Source organism: Lactuca sativa, chromosome 5, assembly GCF_002870075.4.
Source record: "Lactuca sativa cultivar Salinas chromosome 5, Lsat_Salinas_v11, whole genome shotgun sequence".
In the NCBI taxonomy this organism is placed as follows: Eukaryota; Viridiplantae; Streptophyta; class Magnoliopsida; order Asterales; family Asteraceae; genus Lactuca; species Lactuca sativa.
In genome coordinates, this window is record NC_056627.2 from 3,848,282 (window position 1) to 3,873,577 (window position 25,296).

At 36.5% G+C, this 25,296-nt stretch overlaps 1 protein-coding gene across 1 annotated transcript in view; it reads left to right on the plus strand.

The window, feature by feature from the left end:
• Nucleotides 1-7,695: 7,695 nt before the first annotated feature.
• LOC111909043 (transmembrane emp24 domain-containing protein p24beta2) overlaps nucleotides 7,696-25,296 on the plus strand; it is a gene marked incomplete at its 5' end in the record, with an annotated part of 38,156 nt that continues 20,555 nt past the window's right edge. Inside the window, 2 exons of the mRNA XM_023904838.3 lie at nucleotides 7,696-7,735; nucleotides 17,630-17,781. Of these exons, the coding sequence (XP_023760606.2) occupies nucleotides 7,696-7,735; nucleotides 17,630-17,781 (192 nt within the window). The remainder of the gene's footprint in view (nucleotides 7,736-17,629; nucleotides 17,782-25,296) is intronic.

Consider the following 25,296-nt stretch of genomic DNA (forward strand, 5'->3'; position numbering starts at 1 on the left):
ACTAGTAAATGAATATGTTACTGATATTGCCATATTTATACATATTTTTAGGCAATATTTAAGTATATTTTTATATATATTTTGGTCATTTGCATAGAATAATGATACTTATAAGGTTAGATTATATTTTCCAGCCAAAAAGAAGACATTTTGAAGAAAGGGACTAAAAGCGTTAAAGGATGAAACTTTGGAGGTTGAAGGCTTGAAAGACAAGAAAAACACCCAAAAAAAAGACGTACTCATGACGTGAACAGTTGATGGTTCACGACGTGAGTAGAAAAAGTTAGAAGATAAGCATCCGGGTGAAGGAATCCTTAACGATCACAACTACCTCGAGTTCACGACGTGAGTTTTAAATTCTCACGACGTGAACGGTGATTTTCCAGAAAATATATATATATATATATATATATATATATATATATATATATATATATATATATATATATATATATATATATATTTTTCCATTGCGATTGAAGAAGAATTTTGGCTGGTTAAGAGGATTCCTGGAGACGAAATTCAGAGAAAAAGAAGTTCTGGAAGTTGGTTTTAACACCAAGGAAGGAGAAGTTCATAATTTGTCTTTATAGATTGCTACATTTAAATATGTTTTTGATTACAGTATTTGTTTATTTAGCTGTTAATATGTCCAGCTAAATCTAGCTGCTTCTGTTAGCTAGATAAAGCTGGAACTCATGGTTTTAATGCATTAGACTTAACTTTACTTGTTGGTGATATGCTTGTGTTGATTGATTTTACCTAGCACGCTTCAATTAATTATTTGATTGCTTTGAATTCTTGTTCTGTGTAGTTAGTGAACACAAATCTGCATGAACTTGAATACCTAATAATACAGTGAACACTAGTTTATTGGAACTAAGATCAAACCAATCTTAGATTAGTAATTGAATCATTAAATCAAGTTGTGTTAGAGAACTCATATTATGCCGGTAATTGTGTTTTGATTAATCAATCTTTCATGGCTACAATCTTATTTAATAATTGATTATGTGTTAACTATTGTATGAACATAAATAGATTTACATGAATTGACTAATAATTAGTAGATTTAGAACTAAATTGCTAATACTTTCTTAATTGGTCACCAACAGTAATAGTCATAGCCAATGTATAATCATTGAGTAAAAGCGGATTCGAATTAACAGAAGTGTTCTGTTTATTGATTGAGTTTTTGTTAAAGGATTAAGTTCATCTAAACTTGTAAAATTAGATAAAAATCCCTTTTTAGCTTATTAATAGTTAGATTAATTGAGTAGTAAATAGATTAATTAATAACACTGTTCCCTGTGATCGACACCCAACTTACCAAACTATTCTATAATTCGACTAGGTACACTGCCTTGGTGCATTTTAGTTAGTTAGTTAGTTAGGCTATAAATTATAAAATTAGTGGGTACTATCGTGCACATCAGTTACGTTACATATTGTGAGGATTAAATAATTTCAGAAGGTTAGGTCTAGCTCTATTGCGCAGCTCTTGTTTGAGTCCAACCGTTGTAGGGTAGGATCTCCCATTCGAAGAATTATCTAGTCTGAGTAATATGTAATAGTATTCGCAAGATAGTTAGGGGAAGAAAGCAGGAACTTCTTATGCAGTTGATGGCGGAGAGTGAGTTGGTGATTACCCTAGGGCAAGCCTAGGATGAGATTAGCATGAGAACAGCAGTGGTAGTATAAGGGACTTGGTGGAGTCAAGGCAGTTCTTGAGGAAAGTATAGATAGATGTGGAAGGTAGTATGGGCTCGTACTACTGAAAGCAAAGGATATGTACTTGAATCAAGGAAGGTCGAGATAAGACCAAGGAACTTGTAGTGTGTGAGATCGCTCAAGTTTTAATGATTATTGTGATGTTAGTGATGGTATATTACCGAGTATAGTGACGCTATGTGGTAGACCAGATGGTAGTTCTGGTGTCGACGAGGGATCAGGCTCAGACTTTGTAGTCGGGCAGCTTGATGATCAGATGAGGGAGGTCATGCCATCTGAGAGTATGCACAGTATCATTGACCAGACTCTTGTGATCTTCAATATGATCAATGAGGGAATTTTAGAGAATTGTGATGAGAGGATGAGTGCATTCTGCACTGAGATAGCAGCTAGGATAGGGATGCGTACGCTGATGATTTGGGAGTTCAGAGCTTGAGAAGCTCTAGATTACCATGGGGCTAGGGATCCCATTGTTAGCAGCAGATGGTTGGCAGATATCATCAACACTTTTTATACTAGACGTTGTCTCGAAAGGAGACAAGATCCGACTTACCTCCTGTCTCCTGAGGGACAGAACACGAGATTGATAGGAAGAGGTTGATAGTGAGTTGAGTAATGATGCAGTTGATGCTATGTAATGAGATGACTTTTCGATCAGATTTCGGGCAGAGTGTGCCCAGGCGATTGAGGCGCAACAGTTGGCGCAAGAGTTGTTAGATCTCCACCAGACGACTGAGACTGTGGCAGAGATCACTGCCAAGTCTCGAGAAAGAGCTTATATGGTACCACAATATGCAGCAGATGATGAAATGAAGAAGGTAAGTTATCAGAACAAAATGTAGAATGATAGAAGGAAGGTCGTGAGTATCTCGGGGTGCAAGACCCTGAATGATATGACTTCTTGAGCTTGAGAACGAGATATGGACTTGGAGCGCATTGGTAAGAGGGAATCACATCAGTTGTTTATATTGATGGGTCTCGGGAGGAGACCCTAGATTATGGATCAGCTTTTGAGTGACCATTAGGGTTAGATTCCGTACAACACATGCGGGAAACTGCACGATAGGGTCTTTCGTTCCAAGGGTTTGAGTAAGTGTGACTCTAGTTTATCCTTTGTTTGTGTTTGAATTATACTTCGAAGAAATGGCATATGCCAATTGCATACCGAGAATTATTAGCGGATAGCGAAAGATCATATCCCAAATCGCGGGATTTAGGAGAGTACAACCTCATCTTGGTTTATTCCAAGACTGAGGAGCAGCACGAGAAGCACCTGAGGGAGGTGATAGAGACTTTGAGGAGGGAGAGACTTTTTGCAAGGTACACCAAATGTGAGTTATGGTTGCGCGTGGTGCAATTTCTTGGGCACCTTGTCAATCAAAAGGGTATTCTTGTCGTTCCGGCCAAGATAGAGGCCGTGATGCAGTGGGAGATTCTGAGGTCTCCAATTGAGATTCGGAGCTTCCTGGGTCTAGCGGGTTATTACCAGAGATTTATTCGGATTCTTGGAGGTGGTGTGATCTTTTGGACTAGCTAGTATTGAAACACTAGCAATGATAAGCATGGTTTTCAGTAGATTGGGCATAGAATGGTATGAAGGATTGAGAATCCTTCTAGTATTGTGCGTTGTAAGACGTTAGTTGAATCAAAGTGGGGGAGAATCATCCAAGGATTCAGAAGTAGGAGCGGTTTTGAAATTGGGATAAGTTTTGCATCCTTCTCAAGAAGGAAGACAGCCCAAGCGGTTGTATGGTTTGAGGATAGTGTGAGATGGAAGTTCGGAAAAACTTGCCAATAAGGAGATCGTGTTCCCATAATGTTTGCCAGCAAGCCTTAGGGAATCAGGTTGGGGGATTCTATTCAGGACATGAGCTCATTTGAGTGCGGGTCAAGCACGTGTCGATCTAGTATGGAGAGTGTTGTAAGTCTGTGGGTGTAGCCGTAGCATTCACTAGCAGCCAGATAGTATTAGAGTGTTGTAAGTCTACAGTTGTAGCCGTAGCATTCACTAGCAACCAGATAGTGATAGAGTGTTGTAAGTCTGCAGGTGTAGCCGTAGCATTCACTAACAGCTAGATAGTGTTAGAGTGTTGTAAGTCTACGGGTGTAGCCGTAGGATTCACTAGCAGCCAAATAGTGATAGAGTGTTGTAAGTCTGTGGGTGTAGCCATAGCATTCACTAGGTTGGTAGATAGCGTGAGTGCATTGTTAGGATGCAACAGGAACAGTAGTACCCACCGGTTCGGGTGTAGCAATGAGGATATGGAAATCCACAGATTGGATTTAGGAATTACCTAGACGAATTAGACTTGGTTAAGCCAGTGATAAGACTATATAAGTGCCACTACAACTATGAGAGCAAGGAAGCAGGGGACTGCTTAAGGTCATTCATGACATGAGGCTACCAATGGTCATGTAGCAATCACTTTTAGCCATGGGTTTGGTGACGTCAGGATTCGATGTATGGACTCCATCAATTAGATCAGAAAGTTATTAGAGCCTCAGTGGCATGGTAACTAGTGGCAACTAGTTCTAGAGAAGGAATTCGCTCAGAAGTCATGTGAGGCAACTAAGTGGGATTCCTTTGGCTCCGCAGTCGAGCCAGAACCCGGTATTTCAAATGATTGACGAAAAAGTGAGACCAGGTAGGTCTCGGTAGATGTTGGAAAGCAGCCATGTGGCAACATACAGTTTCAGGCAGTTTAGTGTTTCAAGTAGTTCAGTGTTTCAGACAGTTTAGTGTTCAGGCAGTTCAGTGTTTCAGTCAGTTCAGTGTTCAGGCAGTTCAGTGTTTCAGGCAGTCAGCGTTTCAGGCAGTTCCGTGTTTTCAGGCAGATCAGTGTTTTAGACAGTTTTGGGTCTCCAGTAGTAATGGTATTTGAGGATCTCATGTACGATAAGCATAACAGATTGCTAAGTAATGCTTAGTCACCCACCATAGGGTTCATCTATAATGATTTAGTATGAGTGGTCTGTCAGGGATTCAGACCATCTCGAGACAATAGATTTCAGACAGAGTAGATGTGATCTTGTTGCAAGGAATTCATTCATCTGCAGAATTTTGGACCTTGCGAAGGATGGTCACGGTTACCCTGGGGAAGACTAAGGTGTGCATAGGATTGTGGCCATGTTATTTGAGTGGATTGGCATCTAAGGAATGGTAAGAAATGATTTCGAGAACGAAATCCAATTCAAGTGGGGGAGAGTTGTAACACCCTGTTTAATAAATGAATAAATAAATAAAGTTGATGAATGGATAGTAGCCCTAAAATCAATAATTTTATAATAAGATTTGGTCTCGAGGAATTAATTGTTACAATATTAGAAGTCGGGGGCTAAACGTGTAAGTTTTGGATTGGTTCTGTAAATAATTATGAGGGCAGGGACTTCTTGGTAGTCTGTTGGGACTTAATTTGAATAGATTTTGGAGGCTTAAGGCCTAAATGGTAACATATAGAGTTGAATTGTAAAGATTTTAAGTGGCCTGGGTTAAAAAGGTAAACTATTGATCTAATTCAAATTAAATTAGAGCTGGAGGGACTAGAGTTGTAATTATGTGAAAGATTTAAAGTGGTCAGGGATATAACCCGCCACCCTCACCATATCAAACCCTAAACCTAAAGGTTCCACCCGCCATGAGTGAAGTAGCCGCCACCACCTTGTGACTCCCTAGCCGTCATCTCCCTCTCCTCGTTCTTTTCCGATCCGACCAGGTCGCTATCCACTGTTGGTGACGCTGTGAGCGACAAGGACCACCGAGACCAGTCGAGTAAAGCCGTATCGGTTGGAAACCGGCGAACTGAAGTCGTGATTTCCGCCATCTCTGGTGCCACCATAGATGTTGGAGTCGGAGAACCCCACCACGCCTCTTATGGTTGTTATGGATGAAGTCGGACGTGGGAGATCATCCGCCATTATCAGAGTCGCCCATCCTTCATCGAGTCACGAGCAACCTAGCCGCCAACAGAAGCCGCAAAAACCCCCTTGCGTGCATTGCTGCTGTTGCCCTTCGACGACGAAAAGGCTGCCACCTCCCTTGTTCTTGTTGCGTTGTCACATGTTCGCTGCTTCTGGAGATTTCATGAACTGTAAGGACTGACCACTGCCACCACCGTGAGGTTGTGGCTGCCATCACCATGTGCCACCAGGTGGGTGGCTAGGGTTGTTTTGTAATCAGTTAGGGCGTATGTGTGTTATTTCATTGTTGTATGATTGGGTTTGTTGGCCGGATAGATAAAGAAAGCCACCGCCGCCACCGTGAGGTGGTGGCTGTTGCCACGTACCACCGCTGGCCACCACTAGAGTGTGTGTGTGTGTGTGTGTGTTAGAGTAGTTAGTGTGTGTGTGTGTGTGTGTTATTTGTGTATTAAAAACTTGTAATTGTAATTACTAGAAAATGTAATGAAAAGAACCATAACCACCACCATAAGGTGGTGGTGGCCACCGTGAGCTGTCGTTGACCACCACTACTCGAGGTGGTAGTGGGTGGTGCCCCACATGCAAAACCCTAATGGACCTAGCAAAACCCTATTGGGCTTAAAGATTTGTTTTGGGCCTATTGTGCCATGTTTGGGTGGGAAACCCTAATTGGGGTTTAGAAAACCCTCATTGTGAGTATTTGGGCCTTGGAATTTTGGGACCCACCTTTGGGCCATTGGGATTGGATTGTGTATTAAGCCCAAATTCTTCCATATCATTAATCTAGTAGAGTAAAGGACTTAATACATTAAGTCTTTAATGGGTTGTGTGAGAAACACTTAACCTTAATTGTCATTTTATGTGAAACCCTAATTTCACTTGGACTTTGAGTTGGGCCTTCTTATTAGGCATTGGTGATTGGGATAATAATGGGCCATCCAAGGGCAAGTAAATGGACTAGGATAATCTAATGTACTTAGGGTAAGGCCCACATAAGGAGTTTGGGCCCAATTTGGAAAATTGGGCCATAGTCTATGCCTTGATGATTATGAGATGTTGGACTATGAGAATGTCAAGTGTTGGACCAAGAATGAATGATTGGGCCTTAGGGCAAGACCATGTAGAGGTTGGGCCCAATTTGGAAAATTGTGCCATAGTTAGGCCTTGGTCCATTATTAGACTTTTGGGCCTTTGGATTGGGCCTTGGGCTTGAGTCAAGCTAAGATAGGGGTAAAGTAGTATTTTACCCCAAGTATGGACTTATGGTTTTGAGTTGGCATCGAATTATTAATTGGGTGTTATTTTGATGATTGACAGATTCGGGAATCTGTCATCCAACAGCTATGGTTTTTTCAGTTGGACTTCAGCAGTGTGAGGTAACTTTTCCTCCAGTAGGAACGGGTCTAAGGCACCAATGTCGACCCGTTTAAGTAGTAGAGTATGTCGGGGTAAGCTCGATGTCGGGGTTAGCTCGATGCAGTTTATATGTTTCTGGACTTCGGTCCGATGCCGAGACGGTCCTGAGAAGTAGTTATGTATGCTTGATGGCTTAGTCATTCATGCATGTTTATGTGTTATGTGTTATGTGTTTCGGACTTCGGTCTGATGTCGGGCAAGCCTGATGCAGTATATGTGATTATGTTATATGTTATGTGTTCCGGGTTAAGCCCGATGTCGGGGCAAGCCTAATGTATGTTAGTTATTATGCCATGTATTATGTATTTGGGGTAAGCCCGATGTATGCTAGTTTATGTGTTATATGTTCCGGACTCCGGTCCGATGTCGGGGCAAGTCCGATGCAGTTTATGTGATAATGTTATGTGTTTATGATATATATGTTATCTTGAGTATGTGTCGGGGTAAGCCTGATGTTGGGGTGAGCCCGATGCCCGATGCGGTCAGATGTCGGGGTGAGCTCGATGTCGGACAGGAGTGCGATGTCGCGTAAGCCGATGTCGGGACTCGTCTCGATGCAGTTGGGAAGATTCCCAGAGTTATGTGATTTGTTATATGTGCTTTGTATGGTATGTGGTAGTTTGGGGGAGCTCACTAAGCCTCGTGCTTACAGTGTCAGTTTTGGTTTCAGGTTCTTCAAGTTTCAAAAGAGGAGCTCGGGAAGGTTGCAGTGCACACACTATTTGTTCAGCATGGGATGTTTATACTCTGATATACATGACAGTTGTTATAGTATTCTAAGATACATTATTTATGATTTTTCTATGACGTATGATGACTATGGTTTTTATTATGAAATTAAAACGAAATTTTCGACTTGTACTAATTGGGATGTTTCAGCTTTTTACCCTTCCCAACAATCCATTTCATCCCCATATGCTTTAGGAAAGATTACCTTGGATAAACACAAAAATATCGACTCTACGGTATCATAATTTCATGAAAAAAATACTTTTTTCGTCGTCAACCCTCTCATCCTCAGAGCTTAATACCGAGGACCAAAAAGTGACAAAGAAATATGCCTATACCGAGGAGTAAAATCTCATCGATGTTTTTTGAGAGGTCCTCGCTTGAGCAGCCTCTCCGGTCCCTCTCATCTGAGACACCGAAGACCTCGCATATCGGAGACCTCCTTGCTTCCATGTCCTGTCCTCGTGTATAACCCGTAGACTCCACTCCTCGCAAATCCTTCCGCTCCTCGCTACCTGATCCTTCTCGAAGACCCCTCCTTGCAACTACTTTTCGCTCATCGCAACTCTTCCCCGCAACCTAACCCAACCCGCAGACCCTCGCAACATACCAGAGTCTTCGGTCTTCAGTAATCATCCACTTCCTGATCCCACCTTCTACCCGAGACTATCCCTCCCTCCTCGTGTCCCACCTCTTCCTCGGAAATCAGCCCTCCACACCATCAACTCCTCTCATCCTTTGTCACACCCCCAAACCAAGGATGGCGGAAACGTTCGGGGGTGGAGGACTTCATGTAGAGTATCACAACAACGAGTATAATAGTGCTCAAAGTAAATACAACCATCCTAAATATAATTGAAAAGGTTACACCAAAGTATATGTTTACATGATTCGAAATCAATTACATTATGATACAAAATGAACTGTTTGACGATTTATCGTCCCATCCTCAAAACGTTGTTGATTTCCTGTTTCACTGAATTCCTGAGAATACAAGTAGTTTTGAAAAGTGTCAATACAAAGGTTGGTGAGTTCATAAGCTTTTGACAGTAAGAGTTTGAAAATCGATCATTGTAAAGAGATGTATGTTACCAAGAAAAATCCAATATTTTCCTTAAAAAAAAGTTATGTGGCCCTAAATACCAAGACCGAGAATGAACAAGTAATTTCCATAGTTAATGATATAAACGTGGTTTTAAATCGGCATAAAACCTTTTCTGATTTGAGAAAAACTCTCGTAATGAATGGTGTGTAGTCTTAAATACTAAGACTGAAAATATACAACGATATTTGTAATTGATATAACAAGTGATTTTAAATGAACATAAAATCCTTTTTAATATGAAGACGTACAAGTATTTTTTCCATACTTAAAGTAATTTCAGTGAGCTAAATAGACATAACTCGCTATTTTATAGTTAGACCCCGTAATTCTTATGATTTGTTAATACCACATGTGAGTTATCATAACCATACTTGACTTAGACGGCCTCGTAATTGCGACGTTCTTCAGGCGTCGCGAAACTGAAATGACACTTGTCACCACAGACCTGCCGGTCTAGCTGTTGCAAGCAGCTTTGGTGTGGGTTTTTCAAACCCAATATAGATCTATACACAACTATCACGTTCTCCCTACAACAGACTCTGGTTACAATCTACAGGACTTTTTGACTTTGTTACTTTGGAAGTAACCCGAAGTGAATGACTCACAAATTTATTCATTAACAGATTTACGTGAACTAAACTGAAAAACCTTTGATAAATAAGTTTGAAAAGTAAATGATACATAAAATATTCCTATTATAGTTTATCCAAAATGTTTGTAATGTATAAGAACTCTTTTATGAAAACGGATTTGTGTTATGAATCCATAAACTATGCTCATTATAGCTTAATATACGTGTTCTAAATGAATGAATAATCTTATCATGAATGACAAAGTTTCAGTTTATAATGATAAACTAACAATCAAACACATTCAATACTTAGATCTTATTGTTATACACTTTGCTTAACATAATACAAAGTGTTATGAAAGTTATATGTTGTTAACTAACTTTAACCTTTCTGTGCTGTTTTAGAAAAGTCATACAAAAATCATACGAAGTCAAAAACTAAATCCGTAAATTTTGAGAGTTCCCAAAATGTGTCTAGTTTACTCATAATTTTTATCATGATTTTTAATGACCTCCAACTTGGGGGAAATATTACATAATCACATACTAGTCCGGATTGGGGTTTCAAATGATAGGCAGTTTTGTAAAAATCACCATAAATTGTAGAAAACTCTCATGGAGATGTGCAAGTATTCATTTTAAAGCTAAGCACTGGAACTACTTACACCTAAAACAGTTTTGAAAACAAAAATATTTAAGTTGTCTAAAACAGTCCGTGAATGGAGTAGAACTTTTCTGATGAAGGCTGTTAGAAAAGTTTAGTTATGTTCTTGGTGTTTTAACTTGTATTCTCCCCCTTAAAACTTAAGAAAACATGATAATGGAGGGGTATGAACTCACCTTATGTGATTTCAGTAGATAAGTGTTGAAGAAAAGAAGTGTTCAATCCAAGAACACTTGAAGAATCACTTGAAGATTCGAAGATCTACAAGAAGGTGATGATGTTTGTGTAAGGAATCATTGATTTGAGAGTGAGGAAAGTGTAGTAATCATGGAGAGGATGAATTATTCTTACCAAGAGTGTGAGAGAGCTTGATAATCAGCCTTGAACCTTGAATTTTGATGGAGAATGTTTGAGAGAAAAGTGGAGTTGAATCCTTGGTGAAATGAGAGCAAATGAGAGAAGTGAGGAGAGAGGATGGTTTGTTCCAGCTCTAAAACGTGGGAAAGAGTGATAATTGAGTGGAAAGGACATTGAAGTGACCTAGGTAAGGTGGGGAGGTGTGGCTGGTCAAAGAGTGGGTGTGGGGGGGTGGTTGCTTGTGTCATAGGGTAAAGCAAAGACAACACTCCACCTCAATTATTAACCCACTAGATTTATTTTTATTTAAATAAGGATTTTCATGAAAATATGATTAAATTATGAATATTTAGGGTTTATTATGCTAAAATATGATTTTGGGTGAAAATCCCGCGTTAAAATAATTAAAAACGGGCTTAAAATGTTAAAAATATCAAAAATGGGCGAAAAGTGTCATTTTTCGGAAGTGTGGCCGAGGTTTCGGTCTTCTGATGCAAGAACCGAGAGAAGAGAGGGGTAGAACCGAGAGGGGCAAGGAACCGAGAGGGAGGAGCAGAGACCGAGAGGCGAAGAGCAGGGACCGAGAGGCGAAGGAGGACCGAGGCTCGGTCTCGGCTACAGGAGTTCGGTTCTCAAGTCTTGGCCACAGGGGCTCGGTTTCGGTTCTTGGTTACTTTCGGTCCAAGGAGCTCGGCCCTAAGAGGCTTCGGCTCCTTGAGAAGGGTTTCGGTTCCTAAGGTCCATTTTTCTCGTTTTTACCCCGTTTTAAGCCGTTTTTGACCCGGTTAAGGGTCGGGATAGCCCGAAAGACTATAAAAAGTCTAAGGAACTTTTGAGAGAGATTTGAGAGAGATTTGGGAGAGATTTCACATACTTGGAGAGATTTGGGAGAGAGTTGACATTCTTGGAGAGATTTCTCATACAAAGAGATATTTGAGAGAGATTTTACATACTTGGAGAGATTTGGGAGAGATTTGACATTCTTGGAGAGATTTCTAAATAGAGAGAGATAGAGTGAAAACGATTGAGAGAGGTTTCATTTGTGACCTTTTTGAGTATCCGGCTTCGCAATGCAAGGTCCATAAACCCTGTTAAGCCTTGTTTAAGGATCTTACACACTCCCGATGAGTATGCAACATTGATTTATCGGTTTGGCTTGCCACGTACCACAGTCTTAGGTTAAGGAGATCTAGATGTACGCACTTTTCGATTTATGATCTCTCATTAGAATAGCGAGTTGTTTAGAAATTACATAGCGTAACTCTAGTACCTATGGGCAAATTGAGTCGAACGGTTTGACTTGTTGACTTCAGTTGACTTTGAATTGACCGGAAATTGACGGTTGTCACATCCTTCCTCCTCCTTACTCCTCCCCTCTCACTGCAACTCCTCCCCTTTTCTTTTTAAACCCTTCCTTTATTTTTATTTTTTTGACTTATTCTTTTTATTTAACACTCATTTAATTTTTTTTACACCAACTTTTTTTATTAGCCAATTTTTTTGCTGAAACCTAACAAATACCTTAGCCTTTTAATTTTTTATTAAAACCAATGTATTTCTTTATTTTATTTTAAAACCAATTATTTTATTTTAACACCAATCTTTTCCACAACCCAACCCATGATCAGAAGCACTTTTGTTAAAAATAATTTTAACTTGATTCGATTTATTGTCTTCATAAAAGGGATCTTTCAAGAATTTATTAAAGCTTCGATCATCACCATGAATTACTTCTTGCTGATTATAGTGGAAGAATTTTATTGTTCTTTGCACAAGGATTGCCCTTTAATCAAGGTATTTCGACCAACAATCCTTGGACCAGTGTTTATAGACAAGTTATCCTCCATATCGCAGTCGGACATCATATTTTTCTTCGCGGGGATTGCACCGTAGTTGCGTCTGATTAACAAAGTTGCTTCACAACTTCACTCTACGAAGATTTTTTGTGACTTGTCACTCTTGATCTTTGGTTGACGAACCATTTATCTTAAGCAAATGGACTTTATTTATTGAAGACGAATTCAAGAGTTCCGACACCACATTTTGGGTACATCAGCATATTTCTGCAGAGCATAGATTTTTCATGCAGAGTTCTTATTGTTACTTTGGTACTTGTTCGAGCAGTTTTCAACAACAAAATCAACCGACTACAAATGACCCGAGAGTATTTATTTTACTCTCATTCTCGTGTTTTATCGAGACCCTTCATACATCTAGGGTGAATATGTGAAGTTCTTGGTATCCAACATTCTCCTGTTTGGTTTATTTATTTTTGATATCTTGGCATTCTTTATCAAACATAGGGAGAATATTATGTTAACATCCGGATCTGATTTTATGATTGTTTGAGCTTGGATTTCGAGACTTCTGAAGATGATGATTTATTTAGTGATGCGATCTGGCACTGGTTTTTGGTCATCGTGATCAAATTTTTGGGCTCACTAGATACTTCCCGGATCCAAATTATTTATTATCCAGACTCTACTTCAGGATGTTTTCATGTTTTAGCAAGTTATTCTTTTTGAATAACTTTGGGTGTTTTATGGTTCGAGAATAAGATTTGTTTCATACTCTTTAAATATGAAGTGTGATTTGATTATGGAGCATACAGTTCAGGAGTTATTGGTAAACTTTTGAAATTGATCACCTTGGTTCACTGATCACATCTGTGGATTGGAATCTCACTCTTCAGCACCGGAGATGCTTAAGTCTCGGTATTTAGAAGACTTTGATTAGACTACAGAGATTTCATCGCCCGGTCTCAGTGATCACATACACTTCAGAGTTTCATAGACATTTCAACATTTTGTTCTCATTATGTATCATTTTATTACCGCACTTGCTAGTTGGATATTATGTATTTTAGTCTTTTATCATTGTATTTGCATCCCTCATCATTTGTGAGCATTTAGGGAGAACTTGTTGGGGGTAGAAATGCTCTACAAATTATGATTCATAGATAGGTTATTTTATTCCCTTTATTGTGTGTAAGTTACCTCTCTCTATAAATAGAGAGGGTGTGGTCATGTATTATGTGTGCACCTAAAATGTAGTCTCTTTGTCTAGTTAGAGTGAATGGGAGAGTATCACTCCCAACCCATGTGTTCTTCATTATAATATTTTATCTCTCTTTCTAGTAAAATCATTGGATTACTCATCTCATTGTGTTCTTTGTATTTTTATTATCATTAAATCTCAATATATTCTTATTACGCACAAGCCAATTGTCAAAATGGGTTCCTACATAAAGAACTATCATGTGTCTTAAACTTAATCGGGTTTTGTTGTAATAGTTTTTTGTCTATTTTTTAGTGATTATTTGAACTCTAAAAAAACAATGTGTACAAGTAGACTAGAAAATCAGGTACCCTTTGTTGTTTAAGACGCCATCATAAAAGTGATCATACAAAGGCTATGTTAATAAAATATTTTTAAAATGTTCATTTATAGTTAGAAATTTCATGATGCTGTCTAACAACCCGAGTCACCCAAAAGTTTGGCTCAGTTAGGGCATTATAAAATCGTGATTAAACTACAATTTCATCCCAAAAGTTTTCCATGATTTATAGATTTAGTTTATAAGTTTCAATTGATGCCATCTAAATCTAAAATAATTAATTTATGAAGCTTTATCATTTATTTAACTCCCTTAAAATTAAAATATTAAGTAATGTCAAAGGAGTAACCCTAAAAATTAATGGGTTTGGGCTGCTACAGCCACCATGTTGTGGCACTCTACTTGTCATGTCATGGTGATCAATAAAACACGCATCCCTAGGATGTCAAGCCACGTTGTGCATTTCATGCACCACGTCGTGACATATGGTTTTCCTCAAAAACCACACATTTGACTCCTTCAGATAACCAACTTATTCATTCTGGAAAACTGGTGTTACACCTTGCCTCAACTTATTCCACATTTTTTTACTGATTAAAAAGTTGTAATTTTAAAGAGATTGAAATCGATTTTAATGAGATTTACATCGATTATAACCATAAGGCGTAAAGAACTATCATGTGTCTTAAACTTAGTTTGGTTTTGTTGTATTAGTTTTTTTTGTCTATTTTTTTGGTGATTATTTGAACTCTAAAAACAATGTGTACAAGTAGACTACAAAACCAAGTACATTTTGCTATTCATGATGTTATAATAAAAGTTATCATATAAAGACTATATTAATAAAATATTTTTAAAATGTTGATTTATAGTTAGAAATTCCATGATGTTTTCTAACCCGATCCACCCGAAAGTATGGCTCAGTTAGGGCATTATAAAATCGTGATTAAACTACAATTTCATCCCTAATATTTTCCATGATTTACAGATTTAGTTTATAAGTTTCAATTGATGCAATCTAAATCTAAAATAATTAATTTATGGAGATTTATTATTTGCTTAACTCCCTTAAAATTAAAACATTAAGTAATGTGAAATGAGATACTCATACTTGATCTTTTTATCCCTTTTCGTTTATTTTTTCATGTTTCAAATACATAAACTTTTAATTAAAATCGATGTCAGCTATTCGAATATATATATATATATATATATATATATATATATATATATATATATATATATATATATATATATATATATATATATATATATATATATATATATATATATGTCCACAAGAAATAAGTGATCCGTAACCCAAAGTTTTCTTCGATATTTGAATTTGGATAGAGAACAAAACAAAGAGTTGGTCTTTTTTTTTAACAATCAAATCGCTCATAACCTAAACTTGTTTGAAAATTATTTTCCCGTTAGTTATAATGATCTTAATTCATGGAAACATATTTAAGTGCAATATGTAATAACATCTAAAATTCAGGGAAACATATTTAAGTGCAATATGTAATAACATCTAACCTAATGGTCTGTAGGCCAAGACTACGAAAACATATAAGTACACTAATATACACCCTTAGATGGAGGATTCATCTATACGTTAAAACTAGATTGAAAGTTTTGAAAGAATTATGTAGGTAGATTCTTAATGAAGATATCAACAAGCATGTTGAGAACGGAAAGGGACATAGAAGAACACGTCCATCACCTAAAGTAACCTTGTCATGAACAAATGATGTATCTCTATATATCTATATATCTGGCTTGCTTATGTTGAATGGGGTTTGTAGAAATGTATACTAAGATAATATTATCATAGTAGACAATGATGGCTTTGGTGGGTAAGGGATGTCATTCACATAACAAACTGTGCAACCAACATGTTTTGGTTGTTTTGTTGGTTATATTGCATCAATGCTTGATAGGGTTATAATACATTGACTTTTTGGATGGCCAAAAGATCTAATTCACATTGAAAAATACATAATAGCCTGAAGAGAAACGTCTATTGATCATAGAACATTCACCATAAGAAATGTCTAAGTAGCTATAATATGTTGCTATCATAGATAACGATTTAATCAAAAACCATGATGAAGAATACCATAACTATAATATGTCTAAGTAGGCTATAATATCAATATGTAACATATAATCAAAAACCATGATGAAGAATACCACAAATATAAGTGCATAATTCACTTTATGTTCAAAGACATTAAAATGTTGTTATCTTAGATACTGATTTAATGAGTTTTGTTAGTGTGACATATAGACTAAACATGATCTCGTATGTCTTTATATAAGTTGAGTTTGTCATTTCTCCATAACAACATGTATCTTACGTGGTATCATAGTCGGCATCTAGCTCCTCCGTGGCTTAACACTGCCTTATTTATCAATATGGAGACTTTGTCTTAGGAAAGAGTGTTGTTGTGTCCCATATCAAATAAACATGATCTTGAATGTCTCTATATATATTGGAGTCTACCATTTTATCCATATAGACTCTATTGGATAGTAAACCATGGATTCTACATATATCTTACAAGCTTTAAAACACGGTGATATACTGTTATTTCAATGCAATGTTTTTTGACTGTTCGATTTTGGTTCTCATGGGAAAAAAAGATATCTTATTTAAGTGTAGACGTACACGATCACCTCGATAATGTAACCATGTTAAAACAATGTTTTGTCATGTGGTTAGTAATTTTACTTTTTGGGCTGATTATTTACAACGTATTCTTTAAAATACTGTTAGTCAACATCGGCTAACGATTATTTTGCTCCTATTTGTTTTCTGCAATCATATTTGTGTTTTCACGCCAACGATCTTGAACGTTTTTTCATATAAAATCCCAAAAAGAACATGATAAAGATGATGTTCATCAAACCTATTAATCCTTGGTTGTTACTATTTAATACATGTTAGAATGTGTGAAATCATAAGAACTCCATTTTAGATGAAGACAATGTTATTTTTTTTTATTTGTGTCAATTTAAAAAAAAAAAAAAAAAAAAAAAAAAAAAGATCACTTTCGATATTTTTGGAATGAAATGGATTTGATATGATTGTAGTTTTTTAATTTTTCTTCAAAAAAAAAAAAAAAAACAGTGAGCGTTAATTAAAACAAGACCGAGAAAGAAGCAAAATGTTCATCATGTACATCAATGCATCTCATGAAATGACTTAACATAATAACACATTAGTAAATGGAATAAAAAAGGGTGTTATTATGTGTATCCCCCTCATTCACATAAATCGTCACATCATGGGAGGTACACAAGGCCTACTACACTCACATTGGGGTTACACAAGGCAATTGAAGGGGTACGAATAGAATTTCCCATAAAAAATAGCGACCAAATTTTCATTAATTGATTATTTTAAACTTCAATTGTAGTTATTAATTGTTTTAGACTGAACATGTAGATTGTGATATATTAAAGGACTGAAATTGTAATTAATCTAAAATTGCCCGACATAAGAACAAACCTATGACTTCGTATCGGGTTGGGTCAAACTTTTTCGGTCATGATTTTTTTACTTCCTCCCCACTCTCAACCATTTATGTATTACAACTTATAACCCAAAACGAATAAAGGTAAGGTAGATAATAATATTTTGCTGTTTCGTTTCTCAGATATCTATAGTCCTTAACTTGAGTCTAAAAATTCTCATGGTGTTCATTAAACTGATTAATCTGTGTTTGATTCAAATGAGAATGTTGGTGGTGGTGGCGGTGGCGGCGATAATGGTGTTTTTAACGGCTAACACAGGGGGAGTGTTTGGGATAAGATTTGTGATAGATAGGAGAGATTGTTTTTCACAAAAATTCGAGTATGATGTGACAGTTCGATATTCGTTTGTGGTTATTAATGTTGAAGATCATGATGATATTCACTATACGGAATATCCCACCGATCTTGTGGTATTTGTTTATCTTTCTCTATAATTTTACTCTTTGAAAAATTGCATTCATCGACTTCTTTTATTAAAAGCGACTTCTTTTATTAAAAGCGAAAACCTAATTCATTAAATATAATAACTACAACTCTACAAGGATTTTCTTGCTTGTTAGCTTCAACTTTATTTATTGAATACTTAATTGTTTGATGTAGTTAAGTCATCTTCAACCCCAACGTTATACTAAGCTCATTTTATTTATCATTCTCTATAATTTTACTCTTTGCAAGATGCCAATATTGCATCCCTCGACTTCTTTTTTTAAAAGCGGAAACCTACTTTATTAAATTTAATAACTACAAACTCTACAAGGATTTTCTAAATTGTTAGCTTCAACTTTATTTATTTTATTTATTGAATTGTTGATGTAGTTAGGTCATCTCCAACCCCACATTAAACCTAACATTATATATAACTAATTTATAGATCTTAAAAGACTATTAAGTTCAATCTATTTTTAATGCAAGTCTTTAAATAATCCGAACCCCACAACAACAACGCCTAAGATGGAGGTTTCGGGTTCTAATCCGAACATTGACGATTTCTACTAACTTAAGAATACTAACTTCTAACCACCAACCAGTCGTTAAAAAAGAAAATATGAAATAAAATAAATGTATTACAATAGACAAAATTAAATATTACTATTATATCTAGAGTCCATATTTCATATTTTTATCTTGTTAAACAACATTACATATATAATTATAAAATTAGATAATGATAAAAATATCATACGATCATTACGAATTTAATATTTAGTATTGATGATCAAAAATGAAAAATAATAATAAAGTTTTAAAGGTTTAATAAGGAGGGTAAATATATCATTAGTAAACCAAAAAAAATGATAATTATACAAAACATTTAATAGATAAAAATGGTTGGTATTATCGACCCCAAGACAACTCATTCCAAATAATAATAATAATAATAATAATAATAATAATAATAATAAAACTTTTTATAAAATTGATTATTAATACTTGACATCTAAGAAAAGGAAAATTGAGAATCTATCCCATATAAATAAATTTTTTGAAAAAAAAAATCATTTTTTCTAAATAACTATTTTGTCTGGAATAGATCATTCCAAAAAGTTCTTCGGAACACCGGAGTAAGATTCCGGACACTCATTTTGGAATGGGTTTTTTTATGTGTAAAATGTGTTTTGTGTTTTTTTTTCTTTTTCTTTTTGTATAAGTTTTGCTTTTATTAAATCTAAAATTGAATTGTAATCTTAAAATCAACAAAAACTAATAAATACATATACTTAAGTGATATGTTTTAAGTAATATTGTAATGTTCAAATGGCATTTATCCTTGTATCCCAAAAAATTTATCGGTGATCAACATCTACAGGAACCAACACAAAAACACCCCACAATCCCCTCTATTGGCAATCTGTTATGGTATAGTCATTTTAAATGTCTTCAAATCAAAAACACCCAAAAACAATTGAGCAAATGGTATATTGATTAGGATATAAAACCAAATAAAAGTTTGGAATTAATTAATCATGAAATAACATTATATTACAAATTACTATTACTTAGGTAATGTAATCCAAACACAATTATATTGTATCACATTCCGCCTAAGTTGAGTAAACGAATTCGTTAGCCATGTCACTCCAGCCAAGTACATCGATGTTGAAGGCTGTTGGCACAACCATCCACTGGGCATCATCTCGTCTACACTCTATCAATTATGAAATCCACAACATGATGTGCTGCCAAGCAAAAAATTTGTAGTGAAGTTAGTATTATTATTAGAAGCGTAGTACGTAATGAGCACACAATTATATAAATTACATCACATTAAAACCAGCCTGTGTGACTATCCGCATATAATCGTGTCCAAAACTCAATCATCGGAATACCAGTCAAATAACGATGAGCAAACAACAACGAACCATCTCGTTCTTTATATAGACTGTGTATGGTAGGTTTTAAAAGCTTGTCTGATGGTGTTGGATGTTGTCATGCAACACCTTTCCTTTTCATTTTTATCCATGGGTACTTACCATATGGACATAACTTTTTGGCGCATAGAATGCCTAAGAGGTGTTGCTAGTGGCATTTTGTATTCATCCGACATAATCTTTTTTACATCTGACGATTGAATAGATGTAGACATTTGCTTAGGGTCGTGATTCAACGGTTGTTCGGGTGTCCCTAACCCATAATCATGCTCCCATATCATATTGTCATTGTATTTTGTGGTATCAACATCTTGCACGATAAGTTTTAGAAGCATGGCTAAAGTAACGTCATGCTCTGTTAAACGTTTATCATGTGGCTTCAACTGTTAGCGAAATTGACTTACCTATTTTTTCAATTCACGGACCTTGTTTTGTAACTCAGTAATAATTTGGTCCATATCAATTGAACGTGCACTAGGCGGAGGTAGTGGTGGTGGTGGGGTGAGATTGTCACACTGTCGGCCGGAAGGGGAAGCGTCGAGTTGTGTGACGTTGATAATGTGGTACAAAGTTAGTGACTACATTGAACAATACACAAAAGATATAACACAACCATTAATTTTATTTATTATATTTAATAGGTTACATCATTGTTTGTGGTACAAGCACATGACCATAACTTAACAAAGATTACACAATAACAGAACAGATAAGACTTCCAGTAACTTCCTTAATAACTCATCCCTTCACACTGCCACTTCCACTGCTAATTTTTCTAAGAATACATTTGGTTTGAAAACGTCAACATAATGTTAGTGAGTTCACAAGTTTTTATAGTTTTATACTTAGAATAGTTTTATCTTTGAAATTTAGATGAAATTCTATTCAACTAGACTTTTTATTTTAGGATATTTCACCCCTTTCGTACTATCCGATAACTTCTCTTTAAAGATTGTTCACCCTTTTCGCTTATTGTTGCATACTATTACTACTTTAAGGTGTTCCCCTCTAGGTAGTTTATTTTTTTAAGGTTGGTCAAACATTTTTTACAATGAGTTCCTATAATCGAGCTTTCGACTTGATATTTGCCTCGCACGATGCTTCATCGGACTTCGTAAAATAGTTTAGAAAGTTATGTCTACTGTGACTCGACCATCAAGGTTGTAGCTAGCAACTACAGGTGGGGGTGTCAGCCACATACAGATCTATACATATCGTTTATGTTCACTTAAGATTTAACAGGACAGAATTAGTTGAAAACTAATCAGCTAAATGATGAATAGTGTCGTTCTCATGTAACAACTGTTTTGTTTAACCTTATAGTATGATTATCGATCTTGTTATTCATATATTTGGTTTTCCTTTACTACGAACTCTCTTTCATAATTATATTAATATGTGTGTGTGTGTGTATATATATATATATATATATATATATATATATAATTATCATAGTTTTTGATGTTTTGTTAGGATATTAGGGTTCAGTAACAACTAGGTATAATGTTAATCCTTAGGTTTGGTCAACGTAAGAAATAGGTACTATGTTACCCTAGAGAATCTACCAGCATAACGACTAGGTATAATCTTATCGTATAATTTTAGGCAAAGTTTCTACCATGTATAATGTCATCTTATGAAATGTTAGGATAGTATTATGCCTGGTAGTATGGGTGGAATTTGTATGGTACCGGTCATTTTTTTCCCTAAACCATGTACTATGCCAATTATAGTTGGTACAAAAAAAATTATACCACTACCGTACCAAGTATAGTCGGTACCAATTTGTTTAGCTACCACTAAGTTCAGTTGATACATGTTGGTAATGGTATATACCAACATGTATGAAGGTTTTTCAAATGAGGATTTCTATGTTGTTGAGTATTGTGAAACGTGAATGAAGGTTTTGTGAATAAGGGTTTTGCAATTGTTACGATTGAAAAGTTGATCCAAAAGGATTTTATTAATTTCTAACATGAGAGTGGAGGAAAATGGGACATGCCAATATGAATTTAAAATTTAAACTTTACTAATATAGTAAATGCTAATATCAAATCTCTTAAAATGTTAACCACTAAACATACTTCTTGAGAGTCGACACATGGACGACGTCCTGCACGCTACCGAGTTCTTAGGGCAACTTGAGTTGGTAGACTACTGGACTGATCCTTACGAGTATCTTGAAAGGTCCTATGTATCTTGGATTAAGTTTACCCCGTTTTTTGAACCTTATGACTTCTTTCCAAGGAGAGACCTTTAGCATTACCTTGTGTCCAACTTAGAATTCAAGAGGTTTGCATCTAACATCAGCATATCTCTTTTGGCGACTACGAGCGGTCTTCAAACGCTTTCTGATTTGTACGATCTTCTTAGTGGTCTCTTGGATGACCTATGGGCCTGTTAGGAAAGTATCTCATTCAAGTTCCTTTGCTAATTGTGTAACACCAACCTCTGCCCAGCATATCGGTGATCGACACTTCCTACCATAGAGACACTCAAATGGCGCAACCTTAATGCTAGTGTGATAGCTATTATTATAAGAGAAATCAATCAAGGGTAGATGACTATACACATGCACTTCCAAAATCTATCACACAATCTCTGAGCATATCCTCCAACATATGGATTGTTCTATCGCTTTAACCCTCGGTCTGGGGATGATAGGTTGGGCTCATGTCCAGGCGGGTAGCAAGAGATTTATGTAGGCTTTTCCATAATCAAGAGGTGAATCTACTAACTCTATCTGAGATAAGGGATAATGACATGCCATGTAATCTGACTATATCTTAGAGCTATGTCCCAGTTAGCTTCTCTATTTTATCTATGTCCTTTATTGGTAGGAATTGAGCGGACTTGGTTAATCTATCGACCACTACCCATATAGTGGCGTAGCCAGTAGATGTCTTGGCAGTTTTGTTATGAAGTTCATCATAATATGTTCCCACTTACATTCAAGAATCTCAGGTTGTTGTAATAATCTTGACGGCTTCTGATGCTCTACTCTAACTTTAAATCAAATTAGACACTTGCTTACAACCGTGGCAATTTCGGCCTTCATGTTCAACCACCAATAAAGATTCTTCAAATCCAAGTATATCTTCTCTACTCCGGGATGAATGAAGTATCTCATCTGATAAGACTCTTCCATGACCAGTTTCCTGGTATCACCAAAATTCGGAACCCGAATCTGGTTCATGAAGTATCTTGCTCCATCATCCCTGAGTTCGAGTTGTGTCTCCATTCCTTGCAGGCAATTTGTATCGATGTTTTCTTCCATGAGAGCATCATATTCGGTACCTCGAATATGGGTGGTAAGATTGGGTTGGATTGTATTGTCATCATGAGTGCTCTAACTCTACGAGGTTTGCCTCATTTACACCTCAAGGCATCAGCCACTATGTTGGCTTTGGCGGGATGATAGTGGATCTCACATTCATAGCTATTTAGCAGCTCTAACCATCTTCGTTGCCTCATATTAAGCTCTTTCTGATCGAAGATGTGTTGAAGACTTTAGTGGTTCGTGTAGATAGTGCCCTTTGTCCCATAAAGATAGTGGCATCATATTTTCTAGGCGAAAACTACAGCTCCCAACTCTAAGTCATGGGTGATATAGTTATTCTCATACACCTTGAGTTGTCGTGAGGCGTAAGCTATAACATTCTCTCTTTGCATCAATACGCACTCAAATCCTTGATGTGAAGCGTTGCAATCTACGAAGAAGTCATCAGTTCCTTCTAGAAAGGATAGTATTGGTGCACTACACATCATTTCCTTTGGTTTTTGGAAGGCAACCTCTTGTTTGTCTCACCAAACAAATTTTATTTCATTCAGTGTTAATGTTGTGAGAGGCTTGGATATTGTAGATATGTTCTCTATGAATCTCCTATAATAGTCGGCTAGGCCTAGGAATTGACACACTTCGGTTGGTGTCTTGGGTGCTTCCCGGTTCTTTAAAGCCTCAATTTTGGAGGGATCGACATGGATTCCTTTCCTACTAACCATGTTCCCTAGAAAATTTACCTCTTTAATCAATAATTCACATTTAGAGAATTTGGCATACAAATTTTCATTTCTTAGCAATTCCAAGATTATTCGTAGAAGATGCCCTTGATCTTCCTTATTTCATGAGTATATTAGTATATCATCGATAAATACAATAATGAATTTGTCCAAGTAGGTTTTGCAAACACGATTCATGAGATCCATGAAAACAGTTGGGGCATTGGTTAATCTGAATGGCATAACTAAGAGCTTGTAATGTCTGTAGCGAGTTTTGAACGCGATCTTTAGAATGTGTTCTTCCATGACTCGAAGTTGATGATACCCAGACCTCAATTCGATCTTCAAATAATAATTGGATCCTTGCAGTTGATCAAAAGTATCATCGATTATGGGGATTGGGTATCTATTCTTGATGGTTAGTTTATTCATCTCTCGGTAGTCAATTCACATTCGAAAAGATCCGTCTTTCTTCTTGACAAATATCATTTGCACTCCCCAAGGTAAGAAGATTGGTCTAATGAAGCCTTTGTCAAGAAGTTCCTATAATTGGCTAGAGAGTTCTTGCATCTCAAACGGTGTCAATCTATAAAAAGACTTTGCTACTTGTGCCGCTCTTGGAACTAGGTCAATTAGAAATTCGACTTGACGCACCGGTGGTAATCCGAGTAGATTCTCGGGAAATGCATCAGGGTAGTTACACACCTGAGGTACATCCTTGATCTCTTTCTGTTTCTCCCTCTTATCAACAAAGTGGGCTAGAAAGGTGTAACACTTCTTCTGTAGGTACTTCTTGGCCTTCATACAGGAAATAATCCTAAGGTTCTTACTAGGTTTGTCTCCATAGACGACTAATGATTCTCCATTTGGTAAGGGAAGATGTACTGCTTTTTCGAAGCATATGATCTCATCGTGATGTGGGGGTAACCAATACATGCCTATTATTACGTCGAAGCTTCCAAGGATTATAGGCATGATGTTGACGTGAAAGGTGTGATTATTTAACGTTAATGTGATCTAATACTTCTTGGGTACTACTGATATGGCCATTACCCATTTATACTATATAAGTTTCCCTAATTTTATTAGAGGGGTTGTTTAATAATTGTCTAAACTTAGGAGTGACATAGCTTTTATCAGCACCCGAATCAAAAAGTATATTTGCATACAAGTTGTTAATTAGGAACGTACCAGTAACCACATTTGGATCCTGGATAGCATCCCTGGCTCCTATCATGCCCTTCTTCTGGTATTTCCAACCTGATCTCTTAACTTTGGGCAAATCCTATTGAAATGCCTACTTTCTCCGCACTCGTAACAAGCTCTAATCCCAGTAGTTGCTGCAGTTTCTTGGTTCACAACAGGTGCTGATGTAGATGTTGGGGACTTGCATTTCTGAACAAGGTGGCCCTTCCTGCCACAATTACTATAAACCCAACAAGCACCGGTATGATGATAGTTTCACTGATTGCACCTAGGGTTATTCCCTGTATGTTGTCTCGGGGTTGTAGCCTCTATTTTTGTTGTTGGAGTAACCGCATATGCTTTAAACGTTTC